At 49.3% G+C, this 12,687-nt stretch overlaps 1 protein-coding gene across 3 annotated transcripts; it reads left to right on the plus strand.

Moving 5' to 3' along the window:
- The first annotated feature begins 7,034 nt into the window (after positions 1-7,034).
- LOC103657358 (sialic acid-binding Ig-like lectin 14) lies at positions 7,035-12,188 on the plus strand. 3 transcript variants are annotated; one of them, XM_040632961.1, is made up of 7 exons: positions 7,035-7,180; positions 7,263-7,646; positions 7,872-8,153; positions 8,334-8,381; positions 10,355-10,606; positions 10,716-10,851; positions 10,989-12,188. In XM_040632961.1, exons 1-7 carry the CDS (start codon positions 7,144-7,146, stop codon positions 11,161-11,163), a joined length of 1,314 nt encoding a protein of 437 aa, XP_040488895.1. In that variant the 5' UTR covers positions 7,035-7,143; the 3' UTR covers positions 11,164-12,188. The 3 variants fall into 3 exon arrangements, with proteins under 3 accessions (XP_040488895.1, XP_040488896.1, XP_040488897.1); XM_040632962.1 differs by lacking the exon at positions 8,334-8,381; XM_040632963.1 differs by lacking the exon at positions 10,716-10,851 and having other exon boundaries at positions 10,989-11,154.
- The last annotated feature ends 499 nt before the right edge of the window (positions 12,189-12,687 follow it).

Below are 12,687 nucleotides of genomic sequence, written 5' to 3' on the forward strand. Positions count from 1 at the left end.
TTCTTTCTTTCTTTCTTTCTTTCTTTCTTTCTTTCTTTCTTTTTCTTTCTCTCAAGATTTTATTTATTTATTTGACAGAGAGAGAGGGCACACAAGCAGGGGGAGTGGGAGAGGAAGAAGCAGGCTCCCAGCGGAGCAGGGAGCCCGATGTGGGGCTTGATCCCTGGAATCATGCCCTGAGCCGATGCAGACGCTTAATGATTGCACCACCCAAGTGCCTCCCCAAGTAGATTTCTAAATTAAGGAGATAATCTTGGGGCACCTGGGTGGCGCAGTTGTTAAGCATCTGCTTCGGCTCAGGGCGTGATCCTGGCGTTCTGGGATCGAGCCCCACATCAGGCTCCTCCGCTAGGAGCCTGCTTCTTCCTCTCCCACTCCCCCTGCTGTGTTCCCTCTCTCGCTGGCTGTCTCTCTGTCACATAAATAAATAAAATCTTAAAAAAAAAGAGAGATAATTTTATATAAGGGGTTTTTGTTGGGGAAGGTACCTGAATTTGAGGAGCTCCCTTCAGCCATGGTGTGTCTATATATATTTTTTTTAATTTTTATTTTTTAATGTACTGGAGGTTTCTACGCTAGTTATCTATTTGGAATTTTTCCATCAGTATTCATTAGGGAGATTTATCTGTAGTTTCCCTTTTTGTCTTACCATACTAGATTTATAGTGCTGGCTCTATACAGATAATTAGGAAGTTTTTATTTTTATCTTTCGTTTACATTGAGTCAGAATCGTCTATCTGTTGGTAGTTTAAAATAATTTAGTATGGGGCACCTGGCTGGCTCCATTGGAAGAGCACGCGACTCTTGATCTCAGGATCGTGGGTTCGAGCCCCACGTCCGGTACAGAGACTACTTAATAATAAAATCTTTAAAAATAAAATAAAATAAAATAATTGAATCTGATTCTGTCCGTTTATTTCACAGTTACCAATCTATTTAACAAGTTCATCTCTTCCTGAGAATGATTTTCCAACTTATGTTTTTGAAGAATCATTCATTTATCCCAAGTTTTTTAGTTATTAGCAGAGTTGAACTAAAAATTCTCTGAGTAACGTCTTTCCTCCAGAACCACTACTATACCTTTCACTATTTTCACCTTTTGGTTCTTCCCCTGCATCCTGTGTGACTTTCCTGAACTTGGAATCTATGCCACTAGTTTTTACTTTCTGTGTGCCCAGCATTGTACTTTCTGCTTCTAAGTCCCATTTTAATTTTTCATTGTCATGGTTTTCTCTTTCATAATTCCCCCTAGATTTACCAGCTCCATTTTTATTGTTTTCTTATCATTGCTTATATAAGTTTTCTTTAATTTACTTATAAGTGGGAAGCTGCTACAGCCTATGATTTTTTTTTTTTTTGCTTCATGCAGTGAATAAATTAAAATACTCTTAAAAAAAAGATTTTATTTTTAAGTAATTTCTACACCCAACGAGGGGCTCAAACTCACATCCCCAAGATCAAGAGTCGCATGCTCCACTGACTGACCCAGCTGGGCACCTCTATTTATACTTTTTTCATGCTCCTTCCTTTTCTCCTTTATTATTTGTCAAAATTGTGTTGAAAGAGAGAGTTGGAGCATAATTAGGCATGTAAATCGGGAATCCTTTCCACGCCGTGATTTATACCGGCCAAGCGTGCTGAGAGTACTTTGTCCAGCAGGGGGCACGCTTGGACTTTGATGGCCTCCCTGGCTCAGGGCGCACAGGATCCACTGTTGAGAAATGAAGAGTAAACCTCTGGCTAGAGGAATTTTTTGCTTGATGGGACCGTGCATCTATTTTCCCTGCAGATGCAAAAGCAAACCCCTACAATAGAAAGGCAGGTATAGAAAATGAGCTAGGAGACGTGGGGTAAAGGACAATAATGGGAAAACGGTTTTCTTTTAATTAAAAGTAATCTCCACACCCGACCCAACATGGGGCTTGAACTCACAGCCCCAAGACCAAGAGTTGCACCCTCTTCTGACTGAGCCAACCTGGGGTCTCTACTTTCACTACTTCTACTCAGTGTTATGATGAAATGACTGGAGGCTCCAAAGCAGCAGGGGGAAAAGGCAGTGTGCCTGGAAAAGAAGAAGTAACATCATTGTTTCCAATAACAAGATCATTTACATAGAAAATCTAAAACAGTCAAGCAAACTACTGGAATTAATATGTCATTCGGTAGAATTACTGGATCCAAAGTTGACATCCAGAAATGATTTCTATATCTGTATTAGCAAATATCAGGAAATTAAATAAAAAACATAGTATTTTATTTTTTAAAACTTTTTCAATATCGTTTTAAAAAGCACCCCCAATCACAATATTCCTAAAAGTAAAACTAACAAAATCATTTCAAGACCTCTGCACCCAAAACTGAACATGTTCCTGAGGGAAATTAAAGAAGCCCTCAGTAAGAGATGCGTCATGCTCGTGGATTTGAATATTCAGTATTTTAAGGATGTCAATACTTCCTCAAACCAGGACCACAGATGCCGAGGGCTTTTCCCCAAAATCAAATCCCTACACAGACAAGGCGATTCGGTAAATGAGTGGAACAGACTAGCATAACGAAAGTACCTAACAAATGGCACCTGGATTTGGCTTTCGTGGCGGGGAGACAATAGGGCATGGTGGGGAGTGCAGTGGTATAAAGGCAGTCAGTTCCTGTACAGCCCCCACTGTTCACTACCATGTGAGAATACCAGATCTTTTAATTTTTCAAGAAATATCTTGGGGCGCCTGGGTGGCGCAGTCACTGAGCATCTGTCTTCGGCTCAGGGCGTGATCCCGGCGTTCTGGAATCGAGCCCTGCATCGGGCTCCTCCGCTGGGAGCCTGCTTCTTCCTCTCCCACTCCCCTGCTGTGTTCCCTCTCTCGCTGGCTGTCTCTCTCTCTGTCAAATAAATACATAAAATGTTAAAAAAAAAAAAACTATTAACTCACTACAATTCTATTCCTAATTTCCAACATGTGGGTCTTCTCTTTACACATTCAGGACATTCTCTGACACTAGCTAGGTGTACCGCAATTCAACTGAATTCTGACAGTAGCTACCTGGAGACAGCCTCGGATCCCGCAGGCCAAGGGCTCAGTCCCACAAGACTGCCCCCTTCCCCCACGTCCGATGCCAATCATAGGTCCCAGGCTGTCACCTGCGTTTCTGAGCCACTGGCTATCAGAGGCTCCCAGGAGCCCCTCCTTGGGTTTCGTTAATTTGCTAGAACAGCTCACATATTCAGGAAACCTGTTTACTCACTAGATTACCAACTTATTACAAAGGATATCGAAGGATACCAATCAACAGCCAGATCAAAGGTACATGGGGTGAGGTCCCGAACAAAGGAACTTTTCTGTCCCTGTGGAGTTTGGGGCCCTGCATGGCGGCACGTGGACACATTCTGGCTCACCCATCCGAAAGCTCTCTCTGGACCTCATCCTTTTCGGTTTCTATGAAAGCTTCATTACCTAGGCTTGAGTGCTTAAATCATTGGCGATCGGCATTTGAACTCAACCTCCAGCTCCTCTCCCCTCCCTGAAGTCAGGGGCTGGGACTGAACGTCCCAACATTCTAATAGCATCGTTGTTTCCCCTGGCAACCGTCCCCCACCCTTAGGTGCTTCCCAAGTCACCTCGTCAGCAGAGCAAAAGGCACTTTTATCCCCTCTCATCGCTTAGGAAATTCAAGGATTTAAGGATGTTGTGCCAGGAACTGGGGCGATGACCAAATATATATTTCTTAGTATAAATCACAGTATCACACTCTGTTAGCTGAAAAGTTTTGAAATATGCTGACTTCTGGCACAGAGGGTTCTAGAGCTTGGTCAACGTCACTGAAAGCCTTTTTAAAAGTGTGCTACCGCTGTAACTCTGCTTTCCTCTGTGGGCTTTGTTCTCAGGCAGGTTCGAGCCGGGTATTGGGCTCTGACAGCTCCGGGCTTGAATCTTCCCCATTCAAAGACCCCAGGGGAAAGAGAACAGCTATTTCTCCCAAATGCATAGCAAAAGTCCTGGAAACTCTTTAGAGAAAAATGGATATAGGCTCATCCAGGTGCTGATAAATTGACCACAGGTGTTATCAGTGATGAAGTAAGCCAACTGGTCAGTGTCGGTTCACAGATTCACCCCTGGAGCAGGGACTGGAGTTGATGATGGGAGGATGGCCGTCCTCCAAAAGGAAATCAAGATGCTGCTTTTATTTTTATTATTTTTTAAAGATTTATTTGTTTATTTTAGAGAGAGTGCGTGTGCACACGTGCGAGCAGGGGGAAGGGCAGAGGGAGAGGGAGAGAATCTCAAGCTGACTCCCCACTGAGCAAGGAGCCCGACATGGTGCTTGATGCCATGACCGTGAGATAATGACTGGAGCCAAAACCAAGAATCGGATGCCCAACCGACTGAGTCACCCAGGCACCCCAAGATCCTGCTTTAATTTTTAAAAATAAATTTATTTTTATTTAAACTCAGTTAACATATAATGTATTACTGGTTTCAGAGGTGGAGGTCAGTGATTCAGCAGTCTTATATAACACCCAGTGCTCATTACATCACCTGCCTTCCTTAATGTCCCTCACCCAGTTACCCCATCCCCCCAGCCACCTCCCCTCCAGCAGCCCTCAGTTTGTTTCCTATGCTTAGGAGTCCCTTATGGTTTGTCTCCCTCTCTGATTTCGTCTTGTTTTATTTTTTCCTCTCTTCCCCTATGATTCTCTGTTTTGTTTCTTAAATGCCACATATCAGCGAGATCATATGATAATTGTCTTTCTCTAATTCACTTATCTCACTTAGCATAATACCCTCTAGTTCCGTCCACATGTTGCAAATGGCAAGATTTCATTTTTGGATGGCTGATTAGTATTCCATTGTCTATAGATATCACATCTTCTTTATCCATTCATCTGTCGATGGACATCGAGGCTCTTTCCACAGTTTGGCTATCGTGGACATTGCTGCTATGAGCATTGGGGTGCAGGGGCCCCTTCGGATCACTACATCCATATCTTTGGGGTAAGTACCCAATAGTGCAACTGTTGGGTGGTAGGGTAGCTCTATTTTCAACCTTTTGAGGAACTTCCATCCTGTTTTCCAGAGTGGCTGCACCAGCTTGCATTCCCCCCAACAGTGTAGAAGGGTTACCCTTTCTCTGCATCCTCGCCAACATCTGTCACTTCCTGACTTGTGAATTTTAGCCATTCTGACTGGTGTGAGGTGGTATCTCACTGTGGTTTTGATTTGTATTTCCCTGATGCCGAGTGATGAGCACTTCTTCATGTGTCTGTTGGCCATTTGTACGTCTTCTTTGGAGAAGTGTCTGTTCATGTCTTCTGCCCATTTCTTGATTGGATTCTTTGTTCTTTGCGTGTTGAGTTTGATAAGTTCTTTATTATGGATACTAGCCTTCTATCTGATATGTCATTTGCAAATATCTTCTCCCACTCTGTCTGCTGTCTTTTGGTTGTGTCAACTGTTTCCTTTGCTGTGCAAAAGCTTTTTATCTTGATGCAGCCCCAATAGTTCATTTTTACCTTTGTTTCCCTTGCCTTTGGAGACGTGTCGGGCAAGAAGTTGCTGCGGCCGAGGTCACAGAGGCTGCTGCCGCCTGTGTTCTCCTCTAGGATTTTGACGGATTCCTGTCTCCCATTTATGTCTTTCATCCATTTTGAGTCTATTGTATATGGTGTAAGGAAATGGTCCAATTTCATTATTCTGCATGCGGCTGTTCAATTTTCCCAATACCATTTGTTGCAGAGACAGTCTTTTTTCCGTTGGATATTCTTTCCTGCTTTGTCGAAGAGTAGTTGACCACAGAGTTGAGAGTCCATTTCTGGGTGCTTTATTTGGTTCCATTGCTCTATGTGTCTGTTTTTGTGCCAGTACCATACTGTCTTGATGATTTCAGCTTTGTTATAGAGCTTGAAGTCCGCAGTTGTGATGCCCCAGCTTTGGTTTTCTTTTTCAACATTCCTTTGGGTCTTTGGGGTCTTTTCTGGTTCCATACAAATTTTAGGATTATTTGTTCCAGCTCTGTGAAAAAAGTTGACGGTATTTTAATAGGGATTTCAATGAATGTATAGATTGCTCTGGGTAGCATAGACATTTCAACAGTATTTGTTCTTCTAATCCATGAGCATAGAACGTTTTTCCTTTTTTTGTGTGTCTTCCTCAATTTCTTTCATGATTGCTCTATAGTTTCCTGAGTATAGATCCTTTGCCTCTTTGGTTAGGTTTATTCCTAGTTATCTTATGGTTTTGGGTACAATTGTAAATGGGATTGACTCCTTAATTTCTCTTGCTTCTGTCTCGGTGTATACATATGCGACTAATTTCTGTGTATTGATTTTATATCCTGCCACTTTGCTGATTTCCTATATGAGTTCTAGCAATTTTGGGGTGGTCTTTTGGGTTTTCCACATAGAGGAAGATGCTGCTTTTAGATAAAAACCAGGATCTGGAAAGTCAAAAGACCAACCAACCAACCAACAATGAAATAACAGCACAGGAAGACAGAGCCATGGGGGAGCCCCTGGGGAGCCCAGGAATATAGGGGAGGCTGTGGGTGTGGGGACAGGCTTTCCCAGGGCTATAAGATGTATGGGTTGGATTGAGGCTTGGAACTGCAGATCTGACCCTGCAAACTTGTTGTGTTAGTGTTCTCACACCCACCCGGGTGCCCTCAGAGGGTTCCTGGACCCTCAGGCTGGGACGGAGTCTTCTCCCTCAGTCCATGTCCCCCTGGGCCTGTCAGTTGTCCCGTCCAGCTTCTTCCTTCCTTGGAAATGCTATGGGGAAACTTCCTTTTCTGTTCAAGCAGGTCCCTTATGTCTCCATGTTGTGGCTTCTGCAGTCAACTTCCTTTCCCCTCACGCGGCTTGTCTGTGTTCCCATGACTAATAGATGAATGAGAGCATGAAGGGGGGTCTGGACCCCCAGCCCAGTGATGCTTCTGCCCTCTCTGCTAATGACAGGATGATTTCTCAGCCCCGACTTCACCTCCCCCCCCCCCACATGGCCCCTGCTGTCCAGGTTCCCCTTCTGTGGTGACCACAGGTCTGTCACCCACAGCTTCCTGTCGGGGCTTCCTTGGCCTCACCCCCCAGTTTGGGCCATTTCCTTCCCTGCCAGAGGGACCTGAACACGGGCTCCTGCCCTGGCCGGTGCAGACATGGTGCCCCTGCTGCTGCTGCCCCTGCTGTGGGGGGGTAAGTGGGCCGAGGGAGGGGGGCTGGCCGGGTGAAGGTGGGAGGGGGCTGGAGCCACAGCTGAGCCCCCGTGTCCCTGCAGGGTCCCTGCAGGAGGATCCAGGGTACGAACTCCGAGTGCAGGACCTGGTGATGGTGCAGGAGGGTCTGTGTGTCCAGGTGCCCTGCTCCTTCTCCTACCCCTGGAGCTCGTGGTCTCCCCCTGGGATGCCCTACATGAACTGGTTCCGGGTTGGGGACAGCTCATACAGACGTTATCCTGTGGCTACAAATGACCGAAGGAAAGCTGTGAAGACAGAGACCCAGGGCCGATTCCTCCTCGTTGGGAACTCCTGGGACAACAACTGCTCCCTGAGAATCAGAGAGGCCAGGAGGAGCGACCAGGGAGCCTATGAGTTCCAAGTGGATACAGGAGACTACAGGAAATATACTTACGAAGATAAGCGGCTGACCCTGCAGGTGACAGGTACGGCAGGGGCCCCAGGAGAGGGTTCTGGGACGTGGAGACCCCCCTCTTAGAACAGGAACAGGACACTGGAACATTCCCTGCTCCAGGTCTTGGGGCTGGGATGGTGGGAAGAGATGTGGGGGCCCGGGGTCAGCTTGTGCCCTGAGGCCCTGGTCCCTCTCAGGGTCACACTCTGGGTCCCCACCTCCCTGGGGCCCAGGCACCTTCCTCTCTCCTCCTCAGCCCTGACACAGAAACCCGACATCCACTTTCTGGAGCCCCTCAAGTCTGGCCATCCCACAAACCTGACCTGCAGTCTGCCAGGATCCTGCGAAGAAGGAAGATCTCTCGCCTTCTTCTCCTGGGTGGGGGGTGCTCTTGACTCACTGGACCCTGGGACTCTCAGGTCCTCGGTGCTGACCCTCATCCCGAGGCCGCGGGACCACGGCAGCAACCTCACCTGTCAGGTGCAGCTGTCAGGAACTCAGGGCACCGTGGAGAGAACCATCAGGCTCAATGTCTCCTGTGAGTGCTGGAGGGAAGGGTGCGTCCCTCGGGGCAGCGGGGGGGAAAGGGAGTCAGTCCTGCGATCCTTTACCTGGTGGAGATTAGAGGAAGTCGGAGAGCCCATCCCTTCCACTTACGGGGCTCCTGGAACAAAGGGCAAAAGCCCACCCTGCCCCTCACCACATCTTTCCTCCTCAGACGCTCCACAGTTGATGACCACCCACATTTTGCAGGGAAACTGCACAGGTAGGAAAGCTCCTGTCTTCCCTGGGGCTGTGACTGGAGTGGGGTGTGACTGGTCAGGGCTCAGGGCTTGGAGATGAGACCCCCCCCTCCTCTTCCCCTGGGTCTGTGTCTGCCCCACACCCACCTCACCAGTGTCTCGCATTGTGGACCCAGGATTGCTTTCAGCTGCTGCCTCTTCTTTTCTCTGGTTTTGGTGTATTGTGTATCTTTTACTTTGAGTTCTAATCGACAGAAGGGTGTATTAGTTTCAGGTGTAGGACATAATGATTTGGCATTTGCGTGTATTGCAAAAGGATCAGCACAGTCAGTCTACCTAACATCCCTCACCACACACAGTTACACATTTTTTTCCTTGTGATGAGAACATCTGAGATCTACTCTTGTAGCGACTTTCAAATATACAGTATAGCGCTCTTAACTATAGTCACCGTACTGCGCGTTACATCTCACGACTTACTTATTTTATAGCTGGAAGTTGGTACCTTTTGACCTCCTTCCTTTTTTCATTAGCTTTAGAGTTTATGGTTGTTTTCCTTTTTAAATGATTTATTTATTTGCCTTTGAGAGATGGGGGAGAGGGACAGACGGAGTGGGGGAAGGAGTCTTTTTTTTAAAGATTTTATTTATTTATTTTTAAGAGACAGAGAGCGCACATGAGTAGGGGGAGGGGTAGAGGGAGAAGGAGGCTCCCCGCTGAGCGGGAAGCCTGACGCAGGACTCGATCCCAGGACCCTGGGATCATACCCTGAGCCGAAGGCAGATGCTTAACCGCCTGAGCCACCCAGGCGCCCTAGAATTTATGTGTAATTGTAGTAAAAAAGACACAACTTGCAACTTACTATCTTACTTAAGGCTAGAGCTCCGCCGTGTTGAAGGCTTTCACAGTGTTGCAACCGGTCTGCAGAGCTCTCTCCATCTTGCAGAACCGAAACTCTATGCCCATCATGCACTGACTCCCCAGCTCCTCCCCCAGCCCCTGGCAGCCCCCCTTCCGACCTCTGTCTGGGCGATTTTGGCTGCTCCAGGTTCTGCTCCCTGCACTTGAATTTCTGTCTGCACTCTTTCATCGCTGATCTAGTCATTTTCTGTAGGACCCTTCGATGTTCCCAATCCCTGAAGCTCCACCCTGGACCCCTGTTGCTCTCTGTGTCCACTTTCCTGGGCATGTCTCCACCTGTGACCCCATCCCTATTCTGACCCTATCCTGCTGCCTCCCACAACTCTCTAGCTGGCCGCAGATCAGACATGTAGCTGCCTCTCGCTGATGCCTGTCTGTCTGCTACTTAGCCCCGGGGCGGGGGCGGGGGGTCTGGACACCACACTAGATAGCTCCCCTTCTCACCAGCTGCACCCCATGGGTCGGCAAGTCTTGAGAACTTCATTTCCCCAATCATTTCTTTCTTCTTGCCTTTGGCCCCACCAGCTCCCATCTTATCCTGGACCCTGGACCGTTGCCTCAGCCTTCTCCCCAGCCTCCCTGCCTCCTGTTTAATCTCTCTGGTGCAGGCCCCCCTTGGCCCCAGCAGGATCTTTCTAGACCCAGTGCTGATTCTGCATTTCCCCTACTCATAGCCCTTCCTGCTTCCCGGTAACCTCGCGGCAAAGCCCAATGCCCTCAGCCCAGCCCTCAAAGCTCTCAAATTTCTGACCCTGCCTTCCCTCCCACCGTGATCATGTCTCTGGTGCTTCCAGTCTTCCCTGCCAAGTTACAGGTCATCTGCCAGACGGTCTCAATTCTTGGCACATCTCCACCAGAGCTGCCCGCCCACCACTCGCCCTTCTCACCTCAGCTCAGCCCCTTTCTTTCTGGTGGCCCGACTTGACCACCAGGGTCATTGAGCCTTCAGCCCCGATTAGCCTCCCCCTTAGCCCTTGTCGCATGGCCCTGTCTTTGCACTTGGGGCTCTCCGGGAAGGGTGAGGGAGAGATGGATCTCTCAGCTCCGCCCACTTTGTGGTGACTCTCTTACCCAGGCCCGAAGACGATGAACAACGGGACATCACTGCCTGTCCTGGAGGGCCAGTCCCTGCGCCTGGTGTGCACGGCTGACAGCAACCCCCCTGCCAGGCTGAGCTGGTCCCGGGAGGGAAAAGCCCTGAGCCCGTCCCAGCCCTCAGGGGTCCTGGAGCTGCCCCATGCAGGGGTGGAAGATGAAGGGGAATTCACCTGCCAGGCTCAGCACCCGCTGGGCTCCCAGCACGTTTCCTTCAGCCTCTCTGTGCAGAGTGAGTTGTACACAGGTTCTGGGGGTGGACTGCCTGGTCCGGTGTTTGGGGGTGTGGAAGGGACTGGGCTCTGGGGACAGAACTTCCTCCCCTGTGCCCCCTTCCGCAGGAAGCCCCTCTGCCTGCAACTGTGTGACTGAGAAGCAGGAGGGCTCCTGGCCTCTAATCCTCACCCTGATCCGAGGGGCCCTCATGGGGGCTGGCTTCCTCCTCACCTATGGCCTCGGCTGGGTCTACTACAGCCGGTGAGCGGGCCTGTCCCTCTGCAGGGAAGGCTGGTGACGGGTCTGAGTTCCGGGGGGGCTGAGCGGTCCCACCCTGCCTGGAGTTAGAACTGGAGCGGCGGCGGCTCTCTGATCGGAGACCCGTGTTGGTTCCGCAGGTGTGGAGGCCTCCAGGGAGCGAGGCTGAGAGTCCTGACCGAGCCTCCCTCCTCCTCAACACGGGACTGTGGTGTGGACCTGAAGCCCAGGGGGACAAATTGGGGACGTCATGGCCAGCTTCCTCCTGGAACCCCTCAACTCAAACCTCAGTTGTACCCCCAGGAGTTTAATTAGGGGAGGTGAATGAGCGATGACGTGGAGAGGCCAACGGCATCAGAAAGTTACTACTTTCCCAAGGAAACGTGGCATGCCACGCCATGCGGGGCCACAGGGGGAAGGAGCACCACGTTTTGGTTGGGAGGCAGAAGCGGGTGCAGGGGAAGCCTCGCAAGAGCCTTTCCTGGGGTTTGCGTGGGAAAGGCAAGGCCAGAAGTGCCGCTCAGGATCAGCTAGTTGGAGTAATTCTGTGGGGGCCTTGGCCTATAGGGGTGGTTCTAGTTGTCTGGTACCTGTCTTCGGTGATTTCGGGCAGGGGCGAGGGTGGCCTGCTGTGTGCTTAGAGAAAAATGGTGTTTGGGGGCGCCTGGGCGGCCCCGTTGGTTAAGCAGCTGCCTTCAGCTCAGGTCATGATCCCGGGGTCCTGGGATCGAGCCCCCCATCCGGCTCCCTGCTCAGCGGGGAGTCTGCTTCTCCCTCTCCCCTGCCCCTCCCCCCTGCTTGTGCGCTCTCTCTGTCTCTCTCTCTCTTTCTCTCAAATACATAAAATCTTTTTAGAAAGGGAGTGTTTGGGGGACACGGGCTGGGAATTGGTTGGTTTGGTCTGAAAGGTGGGCTCCTGGCAGAGCACTGTGCCATCTTTAAGAGCTGGCTGGCCCTGGGAGGCGCCGTCTCTCCCCAGACGGCAAGCTTTTTAAGATAAAGGAAATAAAAAATCTGACTAATACACACCTCCACTGATGTCCCCTGGTTTCTGCCTACGCCAGTCTCCATCTGCTCAGCCTGCCTTTCCTTGCTGGAGTTGCCCACCCCACCCCTCGCACCTTCCTCTTCTCCGTCCCCAGCCCTGCCCTTCGAAGGGAGTTCCCCAGGCTCACTTCCCCTGACCCAAAAGTTACCTGCTTAACCCTGAGTTTCTGGTCAGAGTCACGAATACAGCTTTTCCTTCCCAGATGAAAGACACCTACCTCATAATAATTACTACAGAACATCACACTTACTTATAAATAAACGTTTTATTAAAAATGCAACATAAAAATGGATTTTATTGTTTAATGTCTCTGTGGAAGTTTCTAGAGAAGAATTACGTCTTAATCTTCTATCCTTTTTGTGGAACATGTTCCGAAGATGACTTTTTATTTATTCCTTGTGTTTGGAGGTGTAACTTAAATTGATTAAATAATCAGATCTAAGGAGTGCCACCAGATGAATGTTTACCTATGTGCACACTCTTGCTTCCACCACCCAGTTCAACGTACAGATTCTTTCCCTTGACCCCTGGAGGTCAGGTCCCAGCATTGAGGGGGGAAGGGTGGGCAGCAGGCGGCCAGCTCCGGAGGAGATGTGCCAAGAATTGAGACCACCTGTAACTTGGCAGGGAGGACCGGGGGCACCGGAGACATGATCACGGTGGGAGAGAAGGCAGGGTCAGAAATTTTGGAGCCTTGAGTGCCACGCTGAAGGTGTTGGGTTTTGTCTTGGCTCTTTCAAGTCAACAGAGTCACACGCATGCCATTCCCTCTTTTCTGTCGGTATGGAGCC

The sequence above is a fragment of the Ursus maritimus genome, unplaced genomic scaffold (assembly GCF_017311325.1).
Source record: "Ursus maritimus isolate PB19 unplaced genomic scaffold, ASM1731132v1 scaffold_19, whole genome shotgun sequence".
NCBI lineage: Eukaryota > Metazoa > Chordata > Mammalia > Carnivora > Ursidae > Ursus > Ursus maritimus.